General features: G+C 33.6%; 1 protein-coding gene across 3 annotated transcripts in view; it reads right to left on the minus strand.

Moving 5' to 3' along the window:
• Positions 1–16,878, minus strand: part of LOC143063644 (uncharacterized) — a 227,862-nt gene that overhangs the window by 156,664 nt on the left and 54,320 nt on the right. For 2 of the 3 annotated variants that reach the window (XM_076235897.1, XM_076235895.1), the window contains 10 exons: positions 16,611–16,795; positions 14,795–15,188; positions 14,472–14,597; positions 13,799–13,973; positions 13,013–13,458; positions 10,884–11,654; positions 7,369–8,982; positions 4,449–4,856; positions 3,957–4,103; positions 3,176–3,308 (listed from right to left, as the gene is read on the minus strand). In XM_076235897.1, the coding sequence (XP_076092012.1) occupies positions 3,176–3,308; positions 3,957–4,103; positions 4,449–4,856; positions 7,369–8,982; positions 10,884–11,654; positions 13,013–13,458; positions 13,799–13,973; positions 14,472–14,597; positions 14,795–15,188; positions 16,611–16,795 (4,399 nt within the window). The remainder of the gene's footprint in view (positions 1–3,175; positions 3,309–3,956; positions 4,104–4,448; positions 4,857–7,368; positions 8,983–10,883; positions 11,655–13,012; positions 13,459–13,798; positions 13,974–14,471; positions 14,598–14,794; positions 15,189–16,610; positions 16,796–16,878) is intronic. The other variant, XM_076235896.1, reaches the window with a different exon arrangement.

Genomic DNA, 16,878 nt, shown 5'->3' on the forward strand with positions numbered 1-16,878 from the left:
GAAGTATACAATTGGTATTGTTCTTTACTTGAATCTGCAAAGGACAAGGTTCAGTTTTGAGCAAATATGGCCTTGAATTTAAATTAATCATAAAATTTAAAAATTGCTATAATTTGGTTCTTAAATGGATCTATTTCAAAAGCCTTAAAACTTTGTAAAGAATACATTCTTGGCTTCAGAATCAGCACATTTTGGTTAAATTGTCAAAACACAATGATTTTTTTCATTTTTCAGACTAAAAACTTAGGATCTGAAATGTTTGGTAAAAAAAAGTTGCCAATGATGACATTGAATCCCTAGACATAAAAATGATCTGTATCATGGGTGGCGGCCAAAGTAAATTATGCAAAAAAACTGTAAAGAATTATTGAAAATTTGCCCAAAACTGACGTTACAACACAAATTCGCGGGTAGAATCAATTTTTTTCTAACTATAAGATTTTGCTATATTTTTCTATATATATGAACTTTATCATATAATTAATAGAAAAAATAAAATAAAAATAAGGGGTCACTATAAAAAAGAAGATGTGGTATGATTGCCAATGAGACAACTGTCCACTGTTCATTTAAGCTCACAATCTGCCTTTTGAAAGAAGCATACATTTTTGAAAAGGTACTTTTTTCTGTTGAACTAATAGGAGAAATATCTAAATTAAAAAAAAACAGATTTTTAAAAACCTCTGTCACCAGACGAGATACATCATGGAAAATAATTTATACTCCATTAAAATACGAATAAGATTGCAGAATATTGTCTCATCTTTGGAAACTACTTTTCTGTTAAAGATAAAGCTATGAGATGTTACAACACATGTTTTTATGAACCGCACTATTTATAGACTCAGCTGTCAATTTTGTCAATATCCAGTTATATTTTAAATGAAAGTGGACTTTCGTTTTGTCGACCTATATACTGCAGTACAGCCTTTCAATGAAAAGAAATAAAACCTGTAGCACTACAGACTCCTAAGAGTGTCTAAAACGATGATAAAAGACTCTGATTCAATAGGTAATGAAAGGTTGACTGTCAAACGGCAACGAGAAATAATAATTTACAGTCGTGAACCTGATAACGACAATCAAAGTCTCGATTTCAGGTTGTTTTACAAATATCCTTCTCACAACTCCAAAATATACCTACAAACACTACTTTTGTACAAGTAAACGACTTTCATGACCGCAAGTTAAGTTTTCTAAATGTTTCAACTCGAAATGAAACTCCTGACCACGATTGTTTATTATTCCGCCATTTTGTTTTTCACAAAAAAAATAATTTCTCAGCAATCTTTGAAAAAATATATTTTGACAGTGATTTTACGCCTGATACTAAATGATGGAATCATTTAGTGTGTGTTTATCATAACATCTTTGGAGCAACTGGGCCAAGAAACATGTCTAAACGTTATTTTGACTGTTTGCACTGTGACCGTCTAAAAATAGAAATCTATGCATCCTTAAGGATACATTCGGCTTCTACACCGGTGTGCCAAAAGGATACATTCGGCATGGGCACGGGGGTACCAAAAGGATACATTCGGCATGAAAGGATTAAGAAAAACATCAAAATATTAGGGACAATTTTAACCCTTTGTGATCCTACTCCTTTGAGACAAATTGGCAATTAATGTGCCAGACCGTTTATTTGAACAAAGAAAAATAAGTGATTAATTGAATTAGTAAGACTGTTTTAATAAGTACCAAATATTTGTTTTTGTTTTAATCATTTTTTTTAACTTAGCCATTTAAGTGGAGATAGCTGATTTTTCTTTTACAAATTGTGACTTGGATGGAGAGTTGTCTCATTGTCATACCACATCTTCTTATATCTATAGCTCAAATAGGAAAAATTTTTATAAAGGAATTTTCAAGACATTTTTACTTTTTACTTATAGCAAGAAAACAAGTTAGGTTACACAGTGTTTCTATATTTTCTTATGGGCATATAATACAGTTTTGATCCCACAGTGATTTTTTGGGGAAAATTTGCATACAAGATATTTTTCACCTGGTCAATTCAAATATGTAATTTAAAAAAATATCTTTGTGTGCAAAATTTAGAGATAAATGGGGTCGAAGTTTTAGACATTTACCTAAATTTTTGGTTTCTTGGACATTTTTCTATTCTTTGAAAAGACATATTAAACTATTTTTTGTTTCAAAAGATAAACACATGCAGGGTTTTGTAAAACAATTTGAAATATCTTCTTTGCAAATGTATCCTCTTAATTTGTGTAACAATTCTTAAGAAATAATTCATTTTTATCAAATTTTCAAGTTTATATATAAAAAAACAAGAATGTGTCCCTAGTACATGAATGCCCCATCCGTACTACCATTTTCTATGTTCAATGGACCGTGAAAATGGGGAAAAATCTCTAGTTTGACATTAAAATTAGAAAGATCATATCATAAGGAACATGTGTACTAAGTTTCAAGTTGATTGGACTTCAATTTCACCAAAAACTACCTCAACCAAAAACTTTAACCTGAAGCAGGACAGATGGACGGACAAACGAATGGTACGACGGACGGGCGGACAAAAGAACGAACTGACAAACGACGGACGCACAGACCAGAAAACATAATGCCCATAAATGGGGCATAAAAAACAGCATTTTTTGCTGTATATTTATCTAATTTTAAAAATATTCATCAGTGATGTTTTCATAAAAATTGGAATTCATAATCTTTATACAGTATCATATCAAATGTTATTTTAAAAAAGAGGGGTCCATGTAATCTTTTTAACTTAATATAATCAAAATCACTCGAAAAATGCATCTTCCCTTTATGTCACAGTTTGACGTCATGAAAAATAACAATTTACGTTAGCAACGTCATTACCTCCCCTGCAACTGTATCCTATACATAGATTTCAGAAATATTTAAATGTACATAAGAAAGTCAGCTTAAAAGAAGTATCCACTAAAATGACACATGGCAGTTATAGATTTTATATAAAAATACCATTTGTAGTTATAAAAATAAGAATTAATGTAATTGTCAGATTGGAGGAACCTATTTTTCAACAAATAAAGGTAGGACCTAGTACATCAGGTAACAAAAGTGTAAAAATATTTTCCCTCAATAAAACAGATTTCAAAGACTTAAGTTCAACAAAATTCATGTACAGGGGATTCATTATCAACTTGGTTTTGAAGAAGAAACTTGCCTAGCTTCCCAAGCCTTTGGACCATAAAGTCTGGCTTTGTATGCATCAGCGTCAGATCCTTTGGAAGAGCTAGCTCTGAACATCTCATAGCTGTAGATGGATCCATCTTGTATGCCAAGCTCAGTCTTGCAATCTTAAATAAAAATATGTAAATATGTTTAAATTTATTGATCGACTTATTTTGGAAATCATGACAAAAAATTAAAAATTTGTATATTGAAGAGATTTTATACATAATTAATTTCTTGTCATATGTTGATAATTTATGAGAATATAAATAAATCTTTTGATGAATACCGGTAAGACAACATCTTTAATTTTCAAATCATAGCTTTGGTAGTGAAATAGGGTTATTTAGAGCAAATTGTAACTTCTTAAGGTTATTCACCTTTCGTTGAAATTAAATGAAAATTAACTCAACTACAGTTGATATTAGTCCAAATTTTCCCATGGTCCTGATTTTCATTCCATATAAATATATGTATTTCTGCTGCTGTTGAGTCAAAATTGGATGAATGGAATTTTCAGTTGTCAGGAATTAACATTAATGTCCTACGATTAACAAAAGAATTTAAATTGCATTCTTTATACATGTTGTGTCCCTTAAGCTTGGTCTGTCAACTTTTGGTATTTGTTTGAGTCACACTAAAGGTATCAAGAAATATTTCTCTAGTCCAAATGACTTCAAGGTTAAGGAGAGTTAACTGTATTTCATTCATGTTATTTTACTCAATAGATTTATCGTATATGGAAGTTATAACAATAACATTAATTAACTCACGCTCAAAAGGTATATCAGTGCCTGTGCCTGTTATTTTTGCTGTTGTGGCTTTGAATGGTTCAGAACCTGTTGGTTTTGTAGGTCCACTAAAGGTCTTGGTTGGTACTTTGGTTGGCTGTTCCATGCTAGTTGTTGGTCCGGCTGTGGCTAAAAAAAATTTTTTTTTTATCATTTATACTAAATACACAGTTCCATATATGTCCTGATCATAGATGAATAGAACACTAGCTGTAACTTGCCAAATCAACTGACAAAATATTATAAAATCCCTATGTCATTATATCAAATATCAACTTATAACTGCCTAAATACCCTTTCCATCAGCATACTGTACAAAGACCAGTAATTAGTACAATAAGAATATCAACTTATAATCTAAATGTGCAACTACAATGTTAAATTACATTTTTGCTGAGACTGAGTCATCCTAAAGATTAACACTATTACCCTCTTTTATATTCAATATTATTAAATCACAGTGATTAAACTTACAGTATTTGCAGTTACAGTAGAAACGAACAGAGTAATCAGAACATTTTCCTGTTGATTGGTTTATCTGGTCCCAGTTGTTACAATAAACTCCTGTTTTATTACAAGTCACAACCTCACCAGTGTGGTCATGGGTAATATTCGTGCCTGCTTTGTAACATCTTGCTGCAATGATATTTCCAGCATCACAGAAGGCATATTTTGTTCGTAGTTTTGGAATGGTTTCATAATCTCCATTATTGCTGCTATCAGGTGTGTCCACATTCATTTCCTGAGTCCATCCATGATCACAAACAATAGTACCAGCAGATGGGGTTGCTGTCAGTGTTGGTAATCTTTGTAAGTCTGAGGTTGGTTTAGGTGTCGGTTTACCAATTGGTGGAATTGTAGGTTTAGGTGTGGGCTTTTTACCTAGAATAAAATCATGAATAAATAACATAAATCATTACTATGTCAGCAGTTTACCTGACCCTTTAGTTTTTAATCCAAAGAATTTTAAAATTAAAAAAAAATCCCAAAATAAAAGATTTTATAAATCAATCGAGAAAATGCATGTCTTTGACACTGAATCAAATTCTCTAGAATTTTCAAATCATTTCGCTTCTGAGGGTGGTCTGTATTTTTTAGCATCAATTCGACTGCAATCTTTATCAACTAGGATTGTCAGTTTTCCTACAAAAAGGTCATTGGTTCTCTCCTGGCAATCTCCGGCTTCCTCCACCAATATTTGTTTAGTGCTGAAAGTGGTGTAAAACACCAACCAATCAATCAATCAATACATTAAGCATCAGCTGTTTACATGTTGGTGCCAGTAATATTGAAATAACTGTGTATGAAAAATCACATTTATAATCCATCAATAATTTCTCTTGAATTTATACATCCCTTTTAACAACAATTGTAATTTTAGCAATCCCTTAAGGCTTTAAGAGGATTTTTAATGGTGAAAAAAAAACACTGTTTTGACAGGAAGTGTTCCAAGGGAGCTTCACATTCACTTTATCTACTGTAAATTCAGAAATTATTGCAAGGTTTTAACTAATGTGTTTAATGCGACTGGTGAGTATCACAATAAGAACATGCATCTTGATATCCATTACATTTATTTGTAAGCATATTTTTCTGAAATTGCAATAAGTAATTTTGCATTTTTGTTTATTATATAAAAATCGCAACAATAAAGTGTGCAATAATTTCTGAATTTACAGTAAATATATTTGGAATGCTCAACAAAAATTTCAGATTCAAGAATAAATAACACAGCCGACAACATCTTTATTAACCTACATTCAAACATGTATTAAGCAATCACTCTTGGGAAGAATAAAAAGTGACTGCTCAAGAGAGTGACCTTTAAAATGAGGTTCAGAAAAAAAAATCACCTCATAATAAGCAATCCCAGTTGCTAACAGGTTCTGGTTTTTATTTTGACGTCAATACTGAACACAAATATTTTCTGTCATGATTATTTTCGGTAGTTAAAACTTTAAAATGAGTGTGTTAAAAGTTGAAACAAAGATTTTGTGCAAAGATAGGTGACCACTGACAGTGACCGCTGTATTGAGTTAAATTATATAGAAACAAGAATGTGTTCCTAGTACACAGATGCCCCATACACACTATCATTTTCTATGATCAGGGATCATGAAAAATTGTGTAAAAACTCTAATTTGATATTTAAATTAGAAAGACCATATCATAGGGAACATGTGTACTAAGTTTCAAGTTGATTGGACTTCAACTTCATCAAAAACTACGTCGACCAAAAATATTTAACCTGAAGCGGGACAGACGGACGAACTTACGGACGGACGAAAGAATGAACAGACGAATGGATGCACAGACCAGAAAACATAATGCCCATAAATGGGGCATAAAAACATTTGAGAGGGTCTTAGAGTGACAGTAAGAGGAAATGAGGTGTCTGTCAATGCAGGCCACTAGGTTTAACTGTACTCAAACAAATTTCTGTTGTAAAAAGTAATGGAAGTTGTGTCATTACAAAAACATGAACAATGGACAGAGTAACAATTCTAGTGCAATAACATATATTATTAACCAAGATGGAAAAACTACAATGACTTTGCAACAAAGATAAGACACTTATTTGGAAAGCACTTTTATTGACACAATGGAAAAAAACTTGTGCAAACACAGACAGATGTTTTAAAATAATGACAAATTTATTATGGTTTGAATATCCTTTTATAATTCCTCTTGCAATGCATATAACAGTAGAAGGTGTAATACCAGTCCATCGATTTTCCCTTATTAGTCCTTGTTAAATTTGCACTTTTCAAAAAAATGTGCAGAATTAATCTCTGTTTCAAATAAAGAAATACTTGGCATGAGTAAAAATTTATCTGTCCAGTGCTATAGACAAAATTTCACATAACATTTCATTGCATGTAAGAAAATATCCATCACTGGAAGTTAACCAATCAAATTTTCACATCATTTTACCTGTGTGCAAGCTTTAGTAACCATGTTACCTCAAGTTTCCAAAATATTCTATAGAAACCCCAAATTAAAAAATAATGGTGCTTTGAAATACCCAAAATATATATGTCTATTAACTAGAATTTTAATACTGCAATGCAATGTAGGATTTATTACCTACAACTGTCAAATTCAAGGGAATATTTTTTTCTACCCTTTTTCGTATGCAACCGGATGTGACGTACTATGATTTGGTGGTATTACACCTAGAAGACAATTTCAGTTCAAAACTGTTATTTTCTTATATAAAGTGGCTTAAGAAATTCATATTTAATTATTCAATTGGTACAAAAATCTCATATAGATATGGAGTTGAATATAACGTACAGGCAATGTTTCTTTTATCAATATCTTTATTATTCTTATAAAACTAAATACAGTTCTGGTAGTTCTGATGTTTTGAAAATACTAATTGTATACTTACATAGACAATAGAATCTAGACTTGTAGTCCTGGCAAGTTTGGATCTGGTCGTTTACACATGTAAGTCCTTTAATATTACAGTCCACATTTTGTCCAGTACTTTTGTAATCAAAACCAGAACTTGCCACAACACATTTAGCAGCAATTACCTCATCACAAGTTTTTGGATATCCAGGAATATCTTTGGGTAATTCAACATCTCCAGTGGATCCTGAAGGATGGTTAACATTTATCCAGTCTGTCCAGCCTTCAATACAAATGTCTGCAGTTGGAGCTATAGTTGTCTGTCCATCTCCATTAAGTGGATGTTTTGAAGGTACTTCACCTATGACATCAGTTGGGCTTGGAGTTGGTGAGCCATTTGTTCCTTTTCCTGGTGATGGAGTTGGTGAACCATTTGTTCCTGTTCCAGGTGATGGAGTTGGTGAGCTATCAGGTCCTGTTCCAGGTGGTGATAGAGTTGGTGAACTATCAGGTCCTGTTCCAGGTGATGGAGTTGGTGAGCCATTAGGTCCTGTTCCAGGGGATGGAGTTGGTGAGCTATCAGGTCCTGTTCCAGGTGAAGGAGTTGGTGAGCTATCAGGTCCTGTTCCAGGTGATGGAGTTGGTGAGCCATTTGTTCCTGTTCCTGGGGATAGAGTTGGTGAGCTATCAGGTCCTGTTCCAGGTGAAGGAGTTGGTGAGCCATTAGGTCCAGTTCCAGGTGAAGGAGTTGGTGAGCCATTTGTTCCTGTTCCTGGGGATGGAGTTGGTGAGCTATCAGTTCCTGTTCCTGGTGATGGAGTTGGTGAGCCATTAGGTCCTGTTCCATGGGATGGAGTTGGTGAGCTATCAGGTCCTGTTCCAGGTGAAGGAGTTGGTGAACTATCAGGTCCTGTTCCAGGTGATGGAGTTGGTGAGCCATTAGGTCCTGTTCCAGGTGATGGAGTTGGTGAGCTATCAGTTCCTGTACCTGGGGATGGAGTTGGGGAGCTATCAGGTCCTGTTCCAGGTGATGGAGTTGGGGAGCTATCAGGTCCTGTTCCAGGTGATGGAGTTGGGGAGCCATTTGTTCCTGTTCCTGGGGATGGAGTTGGTGAGCTATCAGGTCCTGTTCCAGGTGATGGTGTTGGTGAGCTATTAGATCCTATTCCAGGTGATGGAGTTGGTGAGCTTTCAGGTCCTGTTCCAGGTGATGGAGTTGGTGAGCTGTTAGGTCCTGTTCCAGGTGATGGAGTTGGTGAGCCATTTGGACCTGCAGATGGTCTTGGTGTTGATGGACAAGCATCCACACAATAAACACGGACCTCGTAGTCCTTACAGTGTCCATTGTTCTGGTTAATATCCTCACATACAAGTCCTCTGTTGACATCACACGACACACCCTTCTGATTAACAATATTGTAGCTCTGCTTTGTGGCAATTTCTCGGCATTCAATCTTTGCTGGAAATTCACAGAAGGAATATTTCAGTCTGAGATTGCTTATTGTTTCATATTCTCCTTTCGATTTAGTGATCTTGGTGTGACTATTCATCCATGGAGACCACATACAAGATGGTGTTGGGGCATATGGGATTCCTGGACCAGGTGTTGTTGTGTAGCCCAGTGTCGAACCTCCTGGGACAGGTGTGGAGCCTGAAAAATTATATACATAGTAAAATAAAAACAACCTAGAGGCTTTAAGTGGTTTCTATATATAATGTCAACAAAAGACTCATAACCTGTGAAAAATTGATATAAAAGGCAATAATTAAAAAAGTTTGTAATTAAATGGAGAATGTGTCTATGGGCCACAGAAGACCCTGCTTGGACATGAGACAACTTCCACAAACAGATTCAGAATTCACATACTGTGAAAGTACTTTTATTCGTGGGGTACCAATTTTCGTGGTTTTCGTGGATGACTTTATCCAAGAATTTAAGTGTCCAACGAAATAAAATAATCATTGTCTAAATCAAGACCTGGAAAGATCCCAATCGGTAGGTTTGACTACTGATATGACATGTATGATCTAGTCTAAGAGAAGATATTGAATAGCACCAACTCTGAGAATACTTTAATAGCAGTCACAGAACTACAACCGCATCCAGGATTATACCCATTTAATCTTTAATAACCTCAAATGTTCAACTTTTGTTTTTGATCAATGGAAGTCAGATTTCCGGTATTGATATGCTAGTATGATAAAGTGTTCATTTTATATCCTCATAGTTCTCGTACATAGAAGAAATAAAAAAATTATGCTGGTCTTGATTTTGATAAGAATTATTTGGCAATTCATAGCATTTGTTTATGTTACTGTTTTCTTTAGGTGACATGCTAATGGCCTAATTAACACCTTTGATGGTCTTTAATCTGTTGATCACTTTATCATGGGTTAATTAGTGTTATCACTACGATTTACACGGGTCGATGTTTACTTTGCAATTTACTTCAATCTAGACTATTTGTAACCCTTGTTTCTAAAGGCTTCAATTTTTCAATTTTATTTTTTTTTAGAAAACTAAAATCCACGAATTTCAAAACCCACGAACATGTAAATATTGCTCAAACCACGAAAATTGATACCCACGAATTAAAGTACTTTCACAGTAGTTAAGACCGTTTTGTATTAATAAACATTGTGTAGAAGTTTCATATCATTTGCATACCTGCCAACATTTCAAAATGCCCATGGGGGTTTTGTGTGCAAGATGGTTCTTATAGTCCTACAAAACCTTCAAGGGGGATTTCAAATGTATTTTAATGTGTTTTTTTTTGCTTCTCCATACTTTTACAATCCTATAGCCATGATAAAATTGATTGTTTTGCTTTAAATTGTGGACAAAATTGCTCTTTCAAAATTTCCGTTTGGGACTTTCATGGGGGAATCCTCTGCAAATAGTGAGTTGGCAGGTATGCATTTGTTTGAGGCAAACTAAAGTTAGAGAATGGAAACGAAAAATTCAGCAATTTTCATGTTTATAAAGGGGCACAACTCATGAACGGTTAAAGTGACATCACCCAATTTTGAGCTTGAGCTGGTTTTAGTGGTACTAAGCATTGTGTATAAGTTTTATAACATTTGGTTGAAGCAAACTTAAGTAAGAGAATGGAAACCAATTCTAGGGACGTACAGGATGGACAGCGGCATAAAAAAGACAACTTGCAGAAAACAAAGTAAGTAGTAAATCGCAAGGCTGTCCTTGATAATATTAAGGTAATAATTAATAAAAATAATACATAGTATATAGTATATAGTTGTGTTTTAGATAATATGTGTAATTCATAAGAAATGTATTCTTTCCTTTCTGGTTACAATTAATTTTAAAGTTCTTCTGCATACTAAAATCCACCTAACGGTAAATTGGATAAAGTATAAGAAATAAAACTACTCAGAAAATCTCATCTAGTAGTGCATCCATATTCCACTGATTAAGATGCATAAAAATTGCAGCACAATAGACAATTCAATACATATTTAATACCTACTAATGAATTCTTATCAATAACAGTCAATCAGCCTTAAATCTTAATTATTTAGTTAATATTTTACCTCCACAATCACAGTAAACACTGACTTCATAATCAGAGCAATTTCTGCCACCCTGTTTGGAGTTTGAACATACCAGACCATCAATAAGGTCGCAAGTCACCTGGTCATCTTTAGAAGATGTGTAAGGAAGTTTGTCAGCAATAGTCTGGCATTTAATGGAATTTGGTTTGGCACAGAAGCTATAGTGGTGGCGTAATTCTCCCATCAATTCAAAATCTCCAGACTCTTTAATCTCAAAAGTATTCTTAACAATAGGAGAATCAACATTCATCCATTCAGACCAACCATCTTTGCAATAGTAAGGCAGTCTGGTCTCACTGTATTGTGGCAGTGGAATTCTTGTTACACCTTTATTTAGGGTTGGCTGTGGTGTAGGTATGCCACTATTGACTCCAGGGCTAGGAGTTAGTGCTCCACCAGTGTGTAATCCTGGGCTTGGAGTTGGCTGTTTAGTTTCTCCTGGGTTTGGTTTTGATGTTGTAGTTTTGGCATCTCCATTCTGAAGGTATTTTGTTGGTATTGGTGATTCCCCTGGCAAGTAAGTGGGACCTGGTGTTGGCGATCCTGTCAAACCTAGATTTGGTTGTGGGGTTGGTGTGCCACCAGCTTCATCTGTTGGTCTTGGTGTTGGTTGGTGACCTGTTCCACCTGTTGGACTGGGTGTAGGTTGTCCTACTGACCCACTTGGTGGACTAGGAGTAGGTGATCCTGTTCCATGAAAATGAGGATGTGGTGTTGGCTTACCACCTGTTTGATATCCAGGAGTGAGACCTATAAAAAAAAAATGCTTTCTTATAAACTTTGCATTCTTATTTTGCATAACTTTCTTAGCTAGTAAAATCTGTATTAAGCAGTCACTCTTAGAAAGTATAAAAAAGTTACCCCTCAAATGACCTAACCTTGATAAAAGGTTCCAACAAATTCCGATATCGGCTAGTCTGTAATTGGGATGGGGAAAATTGTTTTAGTTTTTCAATCGGTAGAATTATGGTTCTTGCAGCAGAAGAATAAAAAACGGTGGATTTCGGAGCAGTACAATTGAAGAAAACATTTAAAATATATAAATATTTGGGGAGATAAAAGTTAGTGATATGGTTTTAAATGAAAACGAAAGAAGTGGAACTACATGAAAGCACCAACTATTGTGCAATCTTGGTTGTAACAGGTTCAGTTTTCATTTTGACTTTGATTCTAAAAACACATATATTTTGTCATGATTATTTTGATAGGATAAAAACATTAAATGTCCGTTGTTAACAAGTTGGAATGACAATATCCGTGTGAAAATTAGGTAACCACTACCCACATAAGACAGGTGGTCACTGAATAGAGTTAAATTATATAGAAACAAGAACGTGTCCATAGTAAACAGATGCCCCACTCGAACTATCATTTTCTATGTTCAGTGGACATTTTGGACTTAGGGAACTTATGTACCAAGTTTCAAGTTGATTGGACTTAACCTTCATCAAAAACTACTTTGACCAAAACTTGAACACGTAGCAACCAAAAACTTCAACCAGAAGTGGGACAGACAGATGAGCGGACGAACGAACAAATGAACGAACGGAAACACAGACCGAAAAAAGTAATGCCCATAAATGGGACATAAAAAATCTTTTTTACAACTACGGTATATTGATTTAAACATGTTCAATCCATATTTTTTATGGGTTCGACAATGTTCAGTCATCTTCACAATGTTTTGTGGACTGATGTTTGTCTCTATATCTTTTTTTTTCTTTTGGCCATGGTGTTATCTGTCTTTCTTCAGCTTAAGATAAAAAAAAATTATATCTCCTCCATCTTTTATATTAACTTCTGCAAAACAAATATAAATATTTCATTGCATGCGATGATGCATATGATCTTCAACCATTTTCATTTATCAATTTTTAATGATTTCATTCGGCAGGGTTCAGTATGTTTTATGTAACTCATATCTAAATATGCTTATCTTATCATAAATCTATATATTTCTTCTGTAAGTTATTTTTTAACAGACTTGTCTCATAAAAAAGTCAATATAAAAGAGAACTGATACAAATTGATTAATCACGAAAACACCAAAAATTTATCAGAAACTTTAAGCATTTTGTTTTTGTCTGAAAGTATTGGTAAATACATACCACAATTACAATCAAAACGAACTTCATAATCATTACAATATTGCCCATTGTCTTGGCTTGATTTCAGGCATCTCAGTCCTTCTTTCAGGTCACATGTAACTTTCTGTCCTGAATCTGCTGACATGGTATTGGTTCCAATAACTCGACATTGTATGGCAGTCATCATGTAATTGTCACAGAAAACATACTTCTTCCTCAGTCCTGATATTGTCTCAATGTCACCTTGATTTGTTGGGGATGGCTGAGAAGCACTCATCCAATCAGTCCAATCATTTCTCAGACATTTTATTGCCATTGTTGTTTCTGGAAGGGGATGACCACCACCATTTGGTGTTGGAGAAGGAGTTGGCATTCCTCCTGGTGTTATGACAGGAGATACTGTGCTTGGATGAGGAGTGGTGCTACAGAAACCATTACGTTTCATTTCACCGTTGTCACTGCAGTAACTGTTCAGAAAAAAATCTAAAGATAAATATCCATCTACCCATTTATGTACTTAGACACCCAGCAACCCAAACCTTTCTCTAAACTACTTAAAATGTTCTCATCATAAATATTGCATATTATTTTGAAATTGTTTTAAATCCCTTTCAAATTTTCATTTATTCTTATATTAAATTATCTTGAAGAACTCCCAAGGAAAACCAGGCATCAAACTTATGCCAAAAATTGAATTAAAAAAACATCAGTACACAGAACTGTGTTTATTTATCTGTAATTTTGATGTGGCTTTGGAATATGTTGTTATTTCAATAAAAGCTCCTTAAGTTTTTTTTGCTAACGTACCAAATTTCACAACTTTGATCACAAACTGCCTCATCTGTAATTTGCTCATTCTGACGGTAATGTCTACCATTGAAAACACAGATAGAATTGTTACAGAGGGGTTCTGGGATACATTTCATTGGTTTTTGTGTTCCATCATAAACCATTCCATCTGCACAAGGCTTAATGTCACAACCTGTAATTTCAAAGTGATATTTTTTATTTTAATTTAATTATTATTTAAAAAAAAAGGAAATCTGTAAAACCAAACTTTTGTTTAACAAGACATATGATAAACAAGATAGAAAACAAGACAGACAAACATTAAAAACAAAGTTTATATAAAAAAAATGGTCACAACCATTATGCATATACAGCTGTCTATACAATTGTAGACCAGAATAGAATTCATGACAAAAATCATATGTTGAACTTGTATAACTCATCATTTTGTCTGTTTAGTTTCTCTCTCTCTTCTTTAGTTTTTGCTCAAAATACAAAAGAGGTAAAAAAAAATCCTCATTTCAGGGCAATCACACCAACAAAGAGTTGCAGTCTACTAACTATATTGGCAAAATTTGACTTGTTAGTAGATCTTCCCTTGCTGATAAGTTTGTGAGTCAGCTATCATCGTTTTTAGTATACCTGGCCCAAAGGGCCAAGTAAGCATAATGCATTTCTTTTTTTAAATTACCTTCAAAACACATTTCTTCTTTGCAATCTTTGATTAAATGATCATAAACCAATCTGTTGTCACAGGTTTTCTTTGGACAAATTGATATACATGGGTTGTATTTTTGGCATGTTTCACACTGTATGGCTGAAGATAGAAAGTAATGGAATAATTATTACATAGCAAGATGCATCAGAAAAGTACGGTTAATATTAGCTTATAGATAATTTGTTTGATTTTACATTTTCAGAACAGTTAGTTTGATATTTGTCTCATAGATAATGAGATGGATTTACATTATATATAACACTTAATAAGAATAAAACAGAAGTATTCTAACTTACGACAGAAAGCATCAGTTCTCCAACTAACTGGCACACCTGCAATGGCACATTCATGGGCATAAGCTGCAACAGCTGTACACAAACATTCACAATCTCCTCCAAGGTCACAGGCACAAGCATCAAACACACATTTTTCAACATATTTCTGATATGGTACTACATGATGACAGGTTTCAAAAAGTTTGGATGAGATTATTCCACATTTTCTTTGTGCCCAGGGTTTACGATGTGGAGTCTGTTCACAGGTGTCTGTCACATTGTTTGGAGGGCCACAGTAATCATGCACCTTCCAGCTGTCACCAAACTTGGTGGCTTTGATGGCTGGTGGTCCACCTTGAGGCATTGTAAAATCATTTTTCTGATCTGCATCAAAATTACCACAAAGACCCTCAACCTGCAAGAGATGAACCATTCTGTATTGCTCAATGGCCATAATAAAGCTTTACACAAACATCATTATATCTTTAAGGCCTTTAATAACTTTGGGTCAATGTATAGAACTTTTATGATACATTTCATTCATGTTTGAGTTGAAAAACAAAACTTACAACATGCTTTCCCTCTATCCATCCTTTTATATTTCTTTCTGAATTCCTTAAGGGTATACAATACAGTTTTGATCTCAAATTAATTTTTTAATGAAAATTAGCATACAAGCTATTTTTCATCAATTTATTTCAAATATGTACCTAAAACTTCATGAGCTAGCTTTTACAGATAAACTGGGTCAAAATTTAGACATTTACTTTAATAAATGTCAGTTTCTTGGACAGACATACATAACTTTTTTGTTTTAAAAGATAAACATAATCAGATTTTTGTAAATCAATTTGGAATATCTATTTTGCATAATTATTTTCCTTTGAAATAATTCATTTCTATTCAATTTTTATCATTTTAGAAAACGACAGCAGCTGTAGATTTATCTATTACATGTAATTAAAAAATATATATCATTGGTGGTTTGTTCATAAAAATTGGTACGAATATTCTTCATACATTATCAAGCCAAATGACATTTAAAAATAAGAGGGGTCCATGTACTCTTTTTCAAACTAATGATTACAAGAGGCTGTTAGATTAACATCAAACCGGATTTTCCAGTACAAAAATGATATTTGCAAATCTGGACCCCGAAACAGGATCAAGTAAATATGTCCACAACTCAACAACAATAAAAGTTAAAATTGCAAAATTTGACCTTCATTTAATCCAAGGAAAAAACAAATATAAATTTTAAAAGATTTCGTCAAAGTGTTTTCAAGTTCTTGCATGAACAACCATCTTAAAATCACGTTTTGCTACTTAAAGGTCTACAACTCATCAACAATAAAAGCTAAATTGCAAAAATAGAACTTGACTTTCATTTAGTTAAATAAAACAATACTTCTAAATTTAGAAAGATTTCCTCAAAGCGTTTTCAAGTTACTGCACGGATAACACTCAAGTATCACTTTTTGATACTTAAAGGTCTAAAACTCAACAACAATAAGAACAAACATCATGAAAACCACAATTGACCTTCATTAAGAACAGAAAACGACCCATCTATATGTTAGCGTTTTCAAGCTAATGCATGGACACTGGTTAGAAGATTTCTGCACTGCCACTGATTTAAAATCAATTGAAAAATCATGTTTTACTAATATGTCACAGTTTGAAAAAAATACAATTCTTCTACATTGCATATTTAATGTGTATTATATGTAACTTATTAATGAAACCATGAAAAGATGAAGAAAGACCAAAGGAAATGTTTCTTCTTTCTTCTTTCACCAAAATAAATCCTTATTCTAAGCTATCTACTTCATCTTACTTTTCCTTTATGTTCAGTTTTGAGTTTGATGTAAACTCTTGTTCCTTTGTCCCAGACAAGTGTAATACCAGTATTTGTTGTCACCATGATGGATTCACCTACTTCTGTTACTTTAAATGGGGATTCAGATTCCACAGATATAGGTTTCCCTTTGATTAGCTGAATTGAGTAGTAATTTTTTGTACCTGCATAAAAACATACATTACTGATAGACTCAAGCTTCAAATAACTGTCTAAACATTAGTATATTCTAATTGCATCACTTATG

The sequence above is a fragment of the Mytilus galloprovincialis genome, chromosome 2, assembly GCF_965363235.1.
Source record: "Mytilus galloprovincialis chromosome 2, xbMytGall1.hap1.1, whole genome shotgun sequence".
NCBI lineage: Eukaryota > Metazoa > Mollusca > Bivalvia > Mytilida > Mytilidae > Mytilus > Mytilus galloprovincialis.